At 39.6% G+C, this 15,061-nt stretch overlaps 2 protein-coding genes across 2 annotated transcripts in view; both read right to left on the bottom strand.

The window, feature by feature from the left end:
• The window catches only part of AP-1-2beta (adaptor protein complex 1/2, beta subunit), a 103,899-nt gene that overhangs the window by 81,191 nt on the left and 7,647 nt on the right, over positions 1-15,061 (bottom strand). The gene's annotated exons all lie outside the window — the stretch shown is intronic.
• LOC139694240 (uncharacterized) lies at positions 8,781-11,002 on the bottom strand. Its single transcript, XM_071592686.1, has 2 exons — positions 10,162-11,002; positions 8,781-9,668 (listed from the first exon to the last, which is right to left on the bottom strand). The coding sequence occupies exons 1-2, from the start codon at positions 10,494-10,496 to the stop codon at positions 9,038-9,040; spliced, it is 966 nt and encodes a 321-aa protein (XP_071448787.1). The 5' UTR covers positions 10,497-11,002; the 3' UTR covers positions 8,781-9,037.

The following is a 15,061-nucleotide window of genomic DNA, read 5'->3' as shown; positions in this document are numbered from 1 at the left end:
ATTGAATACAAATGGTGACTTTTATTTAATATTTAATTTATGTAATGTAGAATTTGTCATTCATACGTTTTACATGTTAAATACATATGGTATGTGAGTGTTGTAATTGAGAATGAAGACGAACAGGATTTAAGACACAGTTGACACGTATTCAGTACTTACTTTGAATTGCATCTTTTATTGCTGCAGAAGTACTGAGGGCTAAATGCGTTTTCGCTGGCGTAGGAAGGCGTTTCCTTCGTTAACTAAGATCATAGTAAACGGGGTATACAGTGAATTGAGAATTAAGTTAAACTAATTTCAGTAACAAAATCAGATGTAATCAAGTTGTACTCCTTTTCCAGCATTGTACATTGGATTGAACGTGACTATTCAACCAGACTTCATGATATCCATTATAAAGTGTCTTATTCACTCCACTTCCGATATTTGTCCGAAAGAGAAAAGCGATATTTTACCGAGTGGACCATGTAGCACTCGGAAAGATCTGCTATTAACCCTGAAACCAGACAGGCTGGTTTCATTCAAGCAAAGAGGACAATAAATATTGTATCCGATGTCCACGTAAGTACAAAGTTCTTTCCTTGGACTGTCACATTCACACAGTTAATTTAAGTGATTTTTCATACTTATGAAGTCATATCTGGAACTTTGAGAGTCACCACAAGTCAATGATAATTTCACCAAACATTTTAATAAATTAAATTATAAACCCATTCTATTCCTCTGTATAGTTCACTTTACTAGACATAACGATATATACTAAACCAACACCAAAATTTTGAATAGACTGTGATTACAAGCTTGGGGTACTAAGACACGTGAACATTGACAATTTATGTATAAAATCCTTCATTACAAATAATTAGCCAACAAGTTTCATGTCAGGTAAGGAAATATAAATTGATGGGCTTCATTATTTTATCTTCTATGTACATCTGAAACAAACCAAACTGATGCACTCAATCAATTTCATTCTTTCATTTTGTATTTTCTAACATACATTTTCATTTGAGGAATCAAGAATGGAGAATGTACTGAAGTAGATAGAATCATACATGTACGCGTGCGGTGCAAAGGCTGGGGCACTAATCAGTGGAAAGAATTCATTTGGCTTTGGCCAATGTTTCCTTATGGCGAAACCCTGAGAAACCTCAACATAAAGTGAGCAAACTCATCTCAAGAACAACCGAATAGTGGCCATAGTTATAAGGGGAGGCGATCAATAGCCTGTAATTTGCGCCATTAGGTATAGGTGAGTCATTTGTCACGGGAAGAATGTTCAGGGAATTGAAGAAGGGTGGTGAGAAACCCGACGTCGGCATTAGACTATTCTTAACGAAAGATGCCGAGGAGTAGAAAATTGAACGGCTCAACCTTGGGACGACGTGATTCACTCCACTCGACATCCAAGTAGGGATCAGGATGCCTCTGAAAAATTGTGTCACCGTCGGAATTCCAACCCGACGGGCCATTGGGTTGAGACACCAGTACACTAGCTATTGCACCAACCGGACCCCCAAAAACAACCGAAGAAAAGGAATAAATATGGCTAATGAATACCAAATCGTTAAACCAAACTGATAAACCCGAAACTTTACGCATGATGATAACTATTTTTCTGTTATTTTCAACACAACTAACTCCTATTTTACTATACACTCACTTAATTGTTAAATCAACAACTTTACATCACCCCACCAGTCGTAACGTGAATACCAATTAAATAACATTTTCTATTTAATGTAATTGCAGGGGGATCGGAATGGTGCTAACGTACAGGCTTCCCACCAAGAGGTCCCGGGTTCAAATCCTGGATATAACAAATATTATTCAGAGCTGATCCCTATTTGAGGTGCTCTGTGGAGAGCACTTAAGAGTGAGTACGACGTCGGTCGGATAGGACGTCAAACTGCGGGCCCCTTGGCGCCTTTCGAGAAGAGTATGCTAATGCCGACGCCGGGTTTCTCCCCATCCATCCCTAATGTCGTAAATGATCTTAGCTGTCGGTCGCTATAAAAACAACGACTGTAATTGTAGTCACCATTGCACATGAATGTTGCAAAATGTAGAGAGCGGCGAACAAATTTTATTACTTTCTACCTTATTACTTTCTGAGCGCCAGGATATCCAAGACTCAGACCTGGTATAAGCATGTATTCACTGAAAGCGTCAAAGAACATCGGCTTTAAGAACATTTTTTGCAATTTTATGACAAATCAAAACCAGAAGTTAACAGAGTACTTCTGTCTTAACAAAAATACTTGTTAATTATTTATGAGTATAAATCCGTAACGAGGAGAAATGCGCACGTGTAAGTGCTTGTATAAGTGTTTATGCTTCGTCACTAGTTACACCATGGCTCCAACCAACCTCAAACGTCGTGAATAGTATTAGTGCAAACGCATCCTATAATAATAACCACTAATAGCGATGATATAACTTTTATTTTTAATGCTAAACTACCATTCATTCTTCAGATGATTCAGATTATCCTTTCCTTTCCCTTCTTCCCACGGGGGACATCTTCCATTCAAAGGTCGGTTTAATATATAACTGCAGACCCGGCGACAGTGCGTCCATTTCACATGCACAGGGTTAGGGGGTTAATTCCTTTATCTATGCCATTGCGGAATCTCAAAAAGTTCTAGTGGGCAGACAATCAGCTTGGAAATCGTTGGGGATGTCCCGAGCCATCACTCAATTGAAACCCGTGACCCTACGGTCAATAACCAGACACCCTTCCCACAAACCAACTCACGTTTTCTTACGGGCACCCTGCTGATTTACATTCTGCATTCGTGTAGCGGTTCTTCTAATTCGAAAACAATGCCGCACATATTCTTGGGTTTTGAAGACTGTTCGTAATGCTTTCTACGTTCGTTCATCCTCCCCGAGAGTTCCCGTGATTACAATGTCAAGGTCAACTTCTGGAGACAGATAGCAGTTGGGTGGACGTCACTCAACGGAGTAAAAGGGTCGTGTGATGGATCATTTCAGTTTACTCTGAAAAGATAATCGCTGCGTGGGGTGGGCAGCTCTAGCAGAAAACGTCACCGTCCACCACGCCTTGATATCACAAAGAGGATGTTGCGGTGTTCGCAAGAAAATCTTTTGAAGTCACACCTACATGTATGTTATGCGGCTAAGATAACGCTTGAGTTTTTGTTGACTGTCCTCGCACAATATTTTGTGATATTTAGCGGAGAAATGACGCACAAATGTTCGGTCTCGTGCTGATTAGTCAATCGTTAAAGAGTCCAATTTCGTGTTGCTATGTTATCCGAATATGAAAACGAATGGTCCTCCTGAAAGACGACACGGATGTGATTAGTAGATTTAATCGATGAATAATGGTTGTAAACACGTAGAACGCATATAGAGGTGGTATTCTTCTAGAGACGAAAGGTTTTTGGCATTGAATTCGATATAAAGAAAGTTTCAAGCGTAGATTAGCGCGGACATTGCCGGACTGCGCACATTAACACGCCCATGCAACAGTCGTGAACCGTTGGTATTTTGCCTTACTATTCTTTTATGAATGCCCATATTAGCACTAATTATTTTAACACAATACTCACATCAAGTGTACAGTTAAATTCTCACCAGTATTTTTTTTTCTTCCGCTTGTTTCGGAAGACCAAATGCAATCGATTTCTGAACGGTTAAAATTTTGGAAAATATTAATGAGCTCAAAAATCTGTCAATCACAGACTCGACTAAAACGAACATTTCTGTCGCACATACAACAAAGTCAAATGAAAACCTCACGAACACGCAGAAAGGAATACTTTCAATAAATATATTTGGAAAAAATCTGTTGAAAAATCAATCCAGAGGACTGTAACTTTAAATTATTAGTCATTACATGGAAACTCTCCTCGAAAAGCGTGTTTCCCATTTTTTATAAGACTTGGGTATTGCCTTAACTGCTTGAGATTGGCAGTTGAGCAGTGCTATTTTATTGAAATATATGTCGGATGTAACTAGAGAACTTTAAGTATTATTTGTTCAACTGGCCATACAAGGTAGGTAAGCTGACGGATAACATCACCCGATATTTTCGCCAAAGGTAAGTCGAAAACAATTTTTTTAAATGCTGCTTTCTCTTTGTTTCCCAACAAAAATGATCCCAAAGTGAGAAGGGTGTAGTAATGATCTACATTTACGAATGTTGTGGTTTATTTATCAACTAAGATTAAACTTTTACGTTAACATCCAATTCTATTTTCTATTTCGAGTTTCTCGGGAATTATTCCATTCGCAGTGATTTTATTGACACAATAGAACGTCAACGCTCGGATGATGCCGTTGAGGTGGCGTTGGGAGCATTGCTATGCTACAGCATCGTCTCTGTGACGGATCCATAGAAGGTCACTGAGCGGACGCTAGGGTCACCGCGGCGTCGCATTATTGAACTAACGGATTCGGCCACCAAATTGTCTCCTAAGTATTTGATTTGCATCGGAATTTGTGTTAGATTAAAACGAAATTATCTGGTGCCATTGGTAACGTGTGTGATTCATTGGTAAGTATACATGATTGCCTTATTACTAAATATAATTTTGTGCCATCATTTGCTTTGATCGAGTGGAGCGATTAAAAATGTATATGAAATATTCATTTTTAGATTATGTGTTGTGCTGTATTCGGCTGCAGTAATGATAGATATAAAGCAATATATCTCCATTTTCAGAGCCCAAAAAATGATGGAAAAACTTAGAAATTTTAGTGTTTATACTAAAGTGATTCACCGTCATAAAGAGATCTTTCGACGACGATATGTTTTACTACACTGTATCGTAGGTGACATCTTCAACATAGGATTCCACAAAGTATCATCCTCAACAATCAACTACATCTCTCCCAGGTTCGGCATCCTAACTCTAAAAAAGGAGGAAAGAAATTTGACTTTTGAAAAAAGTATTTTCAACTAACATTATTTTTGCCAAAACGTGGATTTCATCAGGGCCTATTTCTTACCTGGTGCTGGTTCATAAGTTTACAAGGGACGACGAGATGTACTAAATGAATTCCTAGCTATAGTATAATAAATACAGTTTCAGAAGTTGACGAACTTTCAAAGCCAATACAATTCGCCAAAATTATTGCCTAAACTTTCACTTTGGTCACTTTGGTGACACGTGATGAGAATCCAATAACTATATCACAATGACAATTATCCTCGTAATATAGATTGATAGATAGATAGAGGTCTTTATTTGGGCGGAATTCAGACCAAATGGTCCCTTCTTCCATTTATCCCATCGTCGTATACATATTATATTAGGCATTAAACTTATAGTTACATTCATATGTACACATAAATACATATCGACAGGCATAAATTCATTTAGCACAGATTTGCACATCGAAAAGAAAAAAGTATATATATATATATATATATATATATATATATATATATATATATATATATGTATATATATATATATATATATATATACACACACACACACATACATAAACATACACACACACGCAGAAGGAACGAAAAAGTAACTACTAATATATTTATAAATTTTGCAGTTTAGAATCAACGAACCTGCAAACCTAAATCTCAGGGTCAATTAAATATTTTACTCATTGTCGATTTTAAGCTGTACATTTGACTGCAGGGAGCATTTAACGCCTAATTCTTTTTGTTATGATACTCGCTATCGATATCTACCACTGTGCTCGCAGATTGCAAAATAACTTATTTTATTCATACTGAGAAATCCTCGATAAAACGAAAAATACCGCAGATCATTTATTACTAAGTATCCAACCATTGAAAGAACTCACGCAACTGAAATCCACGAAAAGCCTTCGAATGTTATAAATCTAAATCCTTGGCAAATGTCATCCTTCCTGCTCTTATATTAACGCTGGCATCTCAACGGCTTTCTTTCAGTAGCTTTGAGCTTAATAGTCAATATTTCATATCGCAATCTCACGGATTCTCCATTACATCCTCTTTTAAATTAAACCTGTCTAAAATCGAATGTTAACTTTCATGATAGGGATTCTTACCCTTTTTGCAAATGTAGGTCAAAAGGTTCTAACTACGTTCACATAACATAATGGGCTGTCAATCACTTCCCGCTGCTTTGCGGAAGGGGAAGAGAGTTCATCAAAACCTAAGATCGATTGTACACATGGAAATGATAAAAACAAGGTTCTGTACAGACGTCTACCTTTTGATTTGAAAAAGGACTGAATACAACCGAATTAAAAAAAAGGATTTAATCTAAAATAAAATGATACTATACGGAAGCGAAAATTTTGGCTCCGTACAAATTATCAAATCAACATTTCCACCGCTTTCTCAAATAAAGAACATTTTTTTTAGTTTATTCTTAAACGCTTATATTAGGTTGGATGCACTCATGAAGAAGGGACCATTTGGTCTCAATTTCGCCCAAATAAAGACCACTATCTATCTATCTATTTCATATTTACTTGCGAGAGGACTAGAAAGTGTGGTGGACCTTGTGACGTTAAAAATACTGCAAATTTCATTAATTTCGAAGTCTGTGAATTATCAGAGATCTGGTAAAATCAGTTTTTTTAACTGTAAACAGTTTCAATAATGTGATACAGAGTTAACTAAGATTGATGCCTAGGACATTCAAAAAGTCGAAGGCTAGCTCAGATGACGCGTTATCTGTTCATCTTCCGCCACATCGCTGTGAACGGGACATTTTCCATAGGAATAGCACAGCAGATATAATTAAATTTAAACACGATTTTGCCTGAAAACTAAACGATAAATGAAATAATTTGTTTCCGTACGGAACAAAAGTTGCCACCAGTAATTGGTATTCATTAAAGAATATTTAAAATGAAGAACTTCGAAATAATAACGATAGAAAGAAGTTAGTAACGAAGAATTCAGCCTTTATCAATTGAAAATTATCACAATAGCAGCAGAGATAGCATCGAGCACTTTGATAACTCAAACCATACGTCAACCAATCGGGTCGCACTACTGCGTGATACGAAAACAATAATTTTCTCATTATCCCTGTTGGGAACTGATGGCACGATCGTGCACATGTATGGAATAAAAATAAGCATAGTGATAGTCCATTGACGGCTAGAGGTTTTATTTATTTTTTCCTAGAATCACGTTCATGAAGAGATGACTGGGCCGTACGGATGGGCCGTAATGAATGGTCGGATAAAACTGGTAAGTTGGAATAAACCACGTCCAACGCGACAGAACTTACTTATATCACAATTATATAGCAAAATCTGGATTATTAATTTTACCACTTTGGTGCTATAATTCTGCAATATAAAGTAATGGTAAACCAAGTGATCCTTTGAGGACCGTTATTTAGCTTGATACACTCGTTTATCGATGCGGGTGAATAGGGAAAATCCCACAACAATTAAAAATTATCCCCACCCATCCGCTTACTCAGTCAGTGAGTTTATCTGCCATTTAATATATAATAGTTTTAATAAAACTATTATATATTAAATGGCAGATTAATATATTTAATATATATAGTTTTTTAATATATAATAGTTTTAATAAAACTATTATATATTAAATAACACATGAACTCACTGAATGGGTAAAGGAATGAGAATTTTTTTGACGGTTATGGGACGGGATGGTTGTGGTTGGTATTTTTAATAATATTAAAACCTCGAAGACTAATCAGTAGGTACATGTTTGTCAATTCTGTAATGAATTAAACTGAAAGCACTAAATTTTTACGATGAACATGTTTTATCATTAAAATCGATTAATTCCTCTCCTGATCAGTTTAAATCACTTAAAATAAGGATTTTTTCGATACATTAATGACAAAAATTGATCGATAATTTCATTACGTTAATTAAAAATTTTCTAAATGTATTTATCTTTCCCATTTCTAGGTATTTTAAACCAAATTCCCAAACCATGAACATCATAATTAAGAAAAGATAGCAACAATTTTCTACTGGATAAGTTTAATTGTACGACCGGGTTTCAATGTATTACATCATCGTCAGGTCTGAAGATGATGTAATACATCGAAACCCGGTCGTACAATTAAACTTATTTAGTGGAAAATTGTTACTATATTTTCTTTATCATGATCAAATTCCACCACATCACGCCTAAAACTACTCAATTTGTTCATGACATCATGTTTATATCTCCCTAAAATATTAAAAGATTTGTTGCATACAATACTTGATATACTCACCTTATGAGTGGAATTAGATTTCATCGACACCCTTCCATTGGTGACAATTTGGAAATTTCGCTACCAAATTAATTTGAGATAACGTTTGAAAACAGTTATCCAGTAATTGGTGACACACATATTACATTCTGTCACCACGGAAAGGGTGAAGCTAAAGTGTATTGTATGATGCAACGTTTCCGACGGAAAAACTTTCGAATTATTTCAAACTCTTTTGAAATCAATTCATGAGTATTCCTTGAACATTCAAACATTCCTCAAAATCAAGGTAAGTTTCGATATAGGAGAGATCACGAAGCTGTGACTCGATTTCAAGAACAAGTAGTTTCTGATTGAAAGAAGTGGCGACAGCCATTGGAGAAGGAGATTCGAAGGACGCGAGAAATAATGATTAAGGCAAAGGAGGATTCAACACACGACGCAAGCATAATTTTCTCATTTACGTTCCCATCTAGAATAAAATATTTCATTCACAAAAGTAGTTTCGAAAAAATAATCTGTTTTACAGTACATGCATAATAATGAAAACGGAAAACTTTTTAATTTCTATATATTTTAAAGAAATGTGCTATAAATACATTAACGTATGCAATTATAAATAAATAGGAGAGGTGATGATAACAACTTTTGTCACAAAAGTTTAGCTGTAATTAGTATACATTATAGAAATGAGCGCAATCGAAATAGATATCTATCAATCCTACCAATTGCATAGGAATGAGAATATCATAATAAAATTTTAAAACTTCTTTTCGAATGTCTTTTCTAATTTGTTTACGCCTCCCCTGACTTAATCCGCGCTTCCATAAGTAAAAACACATAAAGTATAACTACAGATAATAATAGAAGGCCAATGCATCTTCGTCCTCGTCACCAGTTCCGTTCGAGTACACGGCCACCACTTTCTTGGTCTCTTCCCCCTCCAGCCCTTCTACCTCCGGCCCCGCCCAGCCCCCGGGTGGGACCACCGTCGACTCCTCTTCCGGCTCAACTCCTGCCCTCCCATCGCCCCTGTCTACCTCCCCACCCCGAACTCCGCCGTCTGCGGGCGTCGGCGTCGTACCGCTGACGCCGACCGTTGAAGTCACCGGGATGACGGCGCCGTTGTCGAGGTACCACGGCTCGCCCTGCTCCCCGGACTCCGAGTCCCCGCTGGCAACCCCCCAGTCGCCGTATTGGTCCTCGAGGGACGGATTCTCGGTCACCAGGACTTCGAGGTCGCCACCGCCGCCACCATCGACCGTCGCCGCGGGGGAAGCCACGACCGGGGTTGACCCGGCAGTCGGGGAGTATGAGTCCCGGCAAGGTGCCGCGGTGGCCCTCTGTGTGGTTTCACTTAAGACGGCGTCCACCCCCAAATTGAACGCATTGCTGGGGTCATTGTTGTCGGATGTGTACGTCACGACGGCCATGTTGGACGACATGGAGAGCATTTTCCCTCGGCGCAAGAGCCCGCAGTATCTAAATCGGGGGAGATCCAGGAAAAAAGGCCCACGTTAGTCGGTGTCAAGATTCTTACGACATTCCCTATGAAAAACAGTCGATAGAAGCTACATAAAGGCTTCGGAGCGCGCTTTTAATCGATAAAGAAACATTAATCAAATATATTATACAATGAATATAGTTGGGCGGTCTGAAAAGTTTCCGACTTCAAAAATTCATCACATGAACTTACAGTGCCTATGTATTCAGTACATTTTAAAGCTTGAAAATACGGTGGGCCAAATACCCTGCACAATTTTCCATAAACGTAGATAACAGTTGGAAAACACGTTTGAACAAGTGGATAAGGAAGTGGTCCTCCGGGTTTAGAAGAATAACATGGTGGCTCTCGAAACGGAATTGGACAATCAAGAAGGCACTGATGTAAACTGTGATCCTTGATGTGGAAAACATGCCCCGCGAACAGAGACCGAGTACACTGTTTACCCCCTTGAAATAGAAGATAACCTACGCGGCCCTCAACTGAAGACCCTGAGGACCGACATCGTACACCCTGATCACATCTCTCCCGCAAAGCCGGGCGCTATCTTGGCTGAGGAACACCTGGGGCCCCTTGGTCCTCAAGTCGTAGAGGCCCAGCCGCAGGAGCGAGCCGGGCGGGCTGCCGAACACGAAGACACAGTCGACCGCTGGGTCGGAGCGCACGTTGGCCGGCGCGAAGGTAAAGAACCGCCGCTCGTTGATGGGGACCGCCTCGGAAGCGAAACAGGGATGCGGCGCCTCCGACAAGGCCCACCAGAACTCGGACCAGAAGATCACCATCGCCACCAATCGGCGGAGAGCCATCTCGAGGGAAGGAGTGGAGGCGAATGGGGAAACCCTTGATGCTCACGGACCCAGAATCTCGCGCCCGGAAGTCGCACTCATGGACGGTCCACGTCAGAAATATCCCGACAGAATTACGGTGGAGCACACCCCGAGAAAACACGGATTCTACCAAAGAGAGTCGTCTGGTTTCCAACGACGAAGTCCGTCTCCGAATCGTTTAACCCAAGGGGCGTACTTACTACTATGCGAGAAATAGTTTACCTTATATTCATTTGCGAAGCTCAATTGCGGATAAGGGACACGCGCAAAAAGATAGGATCGCACGGGTCTCGAAAAGAAGTATCCCCGGCTGGAAAACGAAAGGGTGACTAACTGGAAAAGCAAGCCAAGAAGGCCAGCGCTATGGAAGAGGAGGCGGTATTGTGAAAAAAAAGCACTTAAAAGGCGCATGGCGGATGTGGAAGTTCGCCATTTTTTACTTGGCGAGAAGATAAGTGGGCAAGCAACGTTCACGTCCCACGCAGCGAAGACGTAAGGGAACTCTCTTTACGACGGGCAGTCAATCACGATCCGACCGAGGGGGCTCTCGCTTAATAGGAATTTCATTGCTGTGCACTGGACGCACTTGCTGAACCCGTGGGTGCGTGGTGTGTTGGTGGAAACGTCTACGGACTGTCCCCATGACGCAGAACGGCACGAGCAGGTGATGTTCTTGTTATTAGACTACCGATCAAAGTAAATTTGTGATGAATCCACTCCCTACGTTTCTGCGCCCCACTTGAAATGGCACTGAATAAATACTATAAAACCTGCCCTGTAATGCATTCTTACTGCGAATACTTCCTTCCTCACTTCATTCCGTCCAAAAGCCAATTATTTTTCATCCTCTTCCTCGATTACCCAACAATCTTCCCTCTGTTATCACTCGTCTCCAACAGTTTATTGAAAATTAAAAAGCGCCATGCACATTTTTCCTGTCTTTCTTGAATATATCCCAACAAGCTTCTCTCCTCCCCTATAACTTCCTCTTTCGTTTCCCTTTACGTCCATTTACTTCTCCACCCCCCAACTCCCCACATCTCATAATACTCCAACCTACGCTTATCCTCTTGCCTCAACGACTAAGTTTCTGGTCTGTATAATACTACGCTCCATATTATGTAAATTTTTTCATTAACTCCCTGTTATCAACGACCTTCACTTTGCGAGAACTTCAACAGCTGATTAATGTAGGTGAAGATGAATACAGCAAAAGTGAGAGAGTCGTGCATATTCCTGATTAAAATTAACTTTTAAATGTTGCGTTAGGATTATTTAAAAAAGTTAAAATTTAACTTTGACGATTATTTTCATATTTAAAAACTGAGTTCCGTCCGCGAACTGCAGGATTTTGTTTAGTGAATTTATTATTTTTTCATGCTCATTCGTCGTTTTTTCTTGTTCTAAAAGCTGAAAACGGCGGAATGGTAACCTAGTTTAGCTTTATGCTAGTATCCGGAGGATGCGAGGTTTGATTCTAGGTAACGCCTCTGCGGAAAACCCCAGTCAAATTCAATCTGAGTGATTTCTGAAGTATCATAACGCACAAGGAAACCGAATAGGAAGACCGAATACGGGAAAAGAACCTGGCTTCCGTTCTCTAAGATAAGTGAATGCGGGAATTTCACACGCCTCACGGCTTGGTACAGGCGAATTTAAACTAAAATTGTCGAACTAACACGGTCTGAATAAAAATACTGCAAAAATGAGATGGCCGAATCAAACCAAAGTGCCCAAATATGTCAACTTAATGACTAAAATTTAATAATTAGAGTCAAACACACCAATAATTGCATGATGTACGAGTACTCGTATATGTAAACATGTATATGTGGACATGCTCGAGTGCTTTTGTAATTAGCTAACGCATTCAAATGATTATATGAAATAATACAAATATGCACGCATGACTATTCCCCTATAGGCCGCTTGCGGGTTGCAACAACATTTGCGTAGTTTAACATATGTGATTTAGCCATTTGGGGGGCGTGGTAGTCCAATTGGTAGACCACAGGGCTGTGAGGCACAGGTTCTAATCCAGGTGACGCCTTGGGGTACCCTATATTTCACCCCAAGCTGTGTGATTTTTTTGGGTATCGATCTAACCGGGAAACCACAGGCGGCGCAGGGAAAGGAACCCCTTATTACCCTGATGAGTGAATTTAACACGCCGTTGGACTTAGTCCCAGGTGAGCAGTACACTCACACCCACCAAACCAACCTTCGGGTTGTTTATTTTCCTTGGTAGATTTATCAATTAGCCTTCTACGCATGCCATTCATACTGAAAATGAAATTTTATTTGTGGAATAGCTTGTTTTGCTATACAGTAGCGTCCTCACGAGTTTTAATTAAAATTTGAAATTTGAAAATTAAATAAAATAGTAAAAAAAAACTACGAACAACGTTCTCTTTCAACACGGATATCCATAATTTCCACGAATTCACTCATGACTCTTCTAATTTTACTTCCGTTCTCGGAAAAAAATAAACGCTTACACATATTACCCTTTCTTGGAATTGATGCAACGAAAATGTTTTTCAGCGGCAAGAAGTACGAGGAATAGAATATACACATTGCTAGAGAATACATTTCTTATTCATTTTGAGATTTTCCGACACAAGTTGAGCGTGGGCGTAAAAGACCGTTTAAAAATCAATTCCATACCTTGCATTCTTTCCCAAAAATCAAGTCGAAAACAATGCGACGGGAAAGGGAACTTGACACCGGAAGCAACCAACTAACTACTATATACTCGGAAGACCCGGAAGAACGGTTGGATCTGATTAACAGCTGCCACGACGCACTTACCGAGGGTTTCGCTTCGCGTCATCTACGCGGTACCGAAGGGGAAGAAGAAACCTCGGAGGCGGACGAGGAAGGATGAGCGTTAAGGAAAGGGTTAGACGAAGACTAACTCGAGAGCCTCAGTCCCCCCGACGCCATAAGTTTCACGCGATATGACATTGTTGCCGATGAAAAAAATATTTTGAATATGATGGAAATTATTTAAATGATATGCTACTGTGCTTTTCCAGCTGCATATACCAACAGAATAAGGACTACACGCATAATCTATCGCTACTTTCTATTCATTATGACGCATTAAAATTAGCAGGTACATTTGCACGCTTCTTATAACGGAGGGACCATGGTTTCCGCATCGTAATCTTAAAAACGTCTCACGGCGCCAAAATCATGGTCGGTTAAATTTACTTTTATCCACCGGTGGAATTAATTTGAAAAAAAAACTAAACTGAACATTGTCACCCTGGTTGTTGAACATGGCCGCGAACTAATTTACGAATATCAATTCTGTTTCTATCCAGATTTAAAAAAAATAAATATTTAAGATTTTGGAAAGTTTTGTTAAAACTGGGTTAATAATTTCGTACTGCGAGGTTATCAGTACTGTAGCATCCTTATCAGAAAGAGTCAACCACATAAGAGAGCTTTTATGAGCGGGGGATGTTTATTTTTAAGAAATGGGCTGTCGTGGGAAAAAGATCGGGAGTTCTTGTGGCATGAGGAATAAAATCACGATAATAAGAAATAATCGCATGATTACTGGGACCGATTTTCACATAGATATCATACTAAAATTCTATAATTGATTTTGATAACAGTATTTAAATTTATTGATAACTCAACTACTTTGCTCAACCTTTCTTAGAAATGCCCTCTCTCTCAGATGGATGCATTTTGTAAATCTTACATTATAAGACTGTTTTTCGTATGAGCCAAGGACATAATTTTTTAAGTTGATTTTCTCTAACTGAAGGGCAAGCGCCTATCCATGCATAAAACACCGGTTTCCATTAGATCACCGAAATGAGGCAACGTTGGGCCCAGGCGGAGATTGCATGAGTGACCTCCTTATATTATTGCATGGGTTATCCTTACCGTGGTAATCTTGTCCCCTGTCTGCCTGTGGAAGGCACGACAAACGTGAATAGATACAATGAACCTAGAAGTCTAAATTTCCGATGATCCTTTCGGAGTCCCTTCCATACATTACAACAATATAATCTAATCTGTACCTCTACAAAAACTTCAAGCGGTTAAGCGGTCGAGATGAAAAACTGCCTGTAACAGAATCAACGAGTGTCCGAAATTAAAAAATGCATGCCCGAAAACAAAATCTTCAATCCCACTTTGTTAGAAAGAAGAGAAAACAAACAAAAAAAGAAAATCCTAACTACGGATAGATGACCTGATGCAATGTCCATTCTATAATTTCTATTAAGGGTTATTTTCGGCATAGGGGAGTCATGTATCTCCTCAATACGTATCCTCCCTCACGGATGGCTCTGTTTGAACTCCCTGTCCTTGTCTCACCGAGACTCCCAACAAAGGAATTCCGCGCGCTCCCAGCTCTCGCCGGCCTTTTAACGCACACGCACGCCTCGGTATTGAATGAGAGTGAGATAGGACGATTGAGGTGGGAGAGGGAGAGGAAGTGGGGTGAGAGCCTCTCATTAAGCGGGCGCTCGCTCGCTGCACATATGGGATGGGAAGGCGTTGTTTTGAGAGCGGATATGTAC

The sequence above is a fragment of the Hetaerina americana genome, unplaced genomic scaffold (assembly GCF_022747635.1).
Source record: "Hetaerina americana unplaced genomic scaffold, ioHetAmer1.1.p SCAF_5, whole genome shotgun sequence".
Lineage (NCBI taxonomy): Eukaryota > Metazoa > Arthropoda > Insecta > Odonata > Calopterygidae > Hetaerina > Hetaerina americana.
This window is presented reverse-complemented; position numbering and strand designations above follow the sequence as displayed.

Bases quoted from the DNA above. Each gene is read 5' to 3' on its own strand.
- LOC139694240 (XM_071592686.1), bottom strand. From the start codon at position 10,496: ATGGCTCTCCGCCGATTGGTGGCGATGGTGATCTTCTGGTCCGAGTTC. The intron at 9,669-10,161 runs GTAGGTTATCTT...CCCCCGATTTAG, and splicing joins GGTCTTCAGTTGAGGGCCGC to ATACTGCGGGCTCTTGCGCC.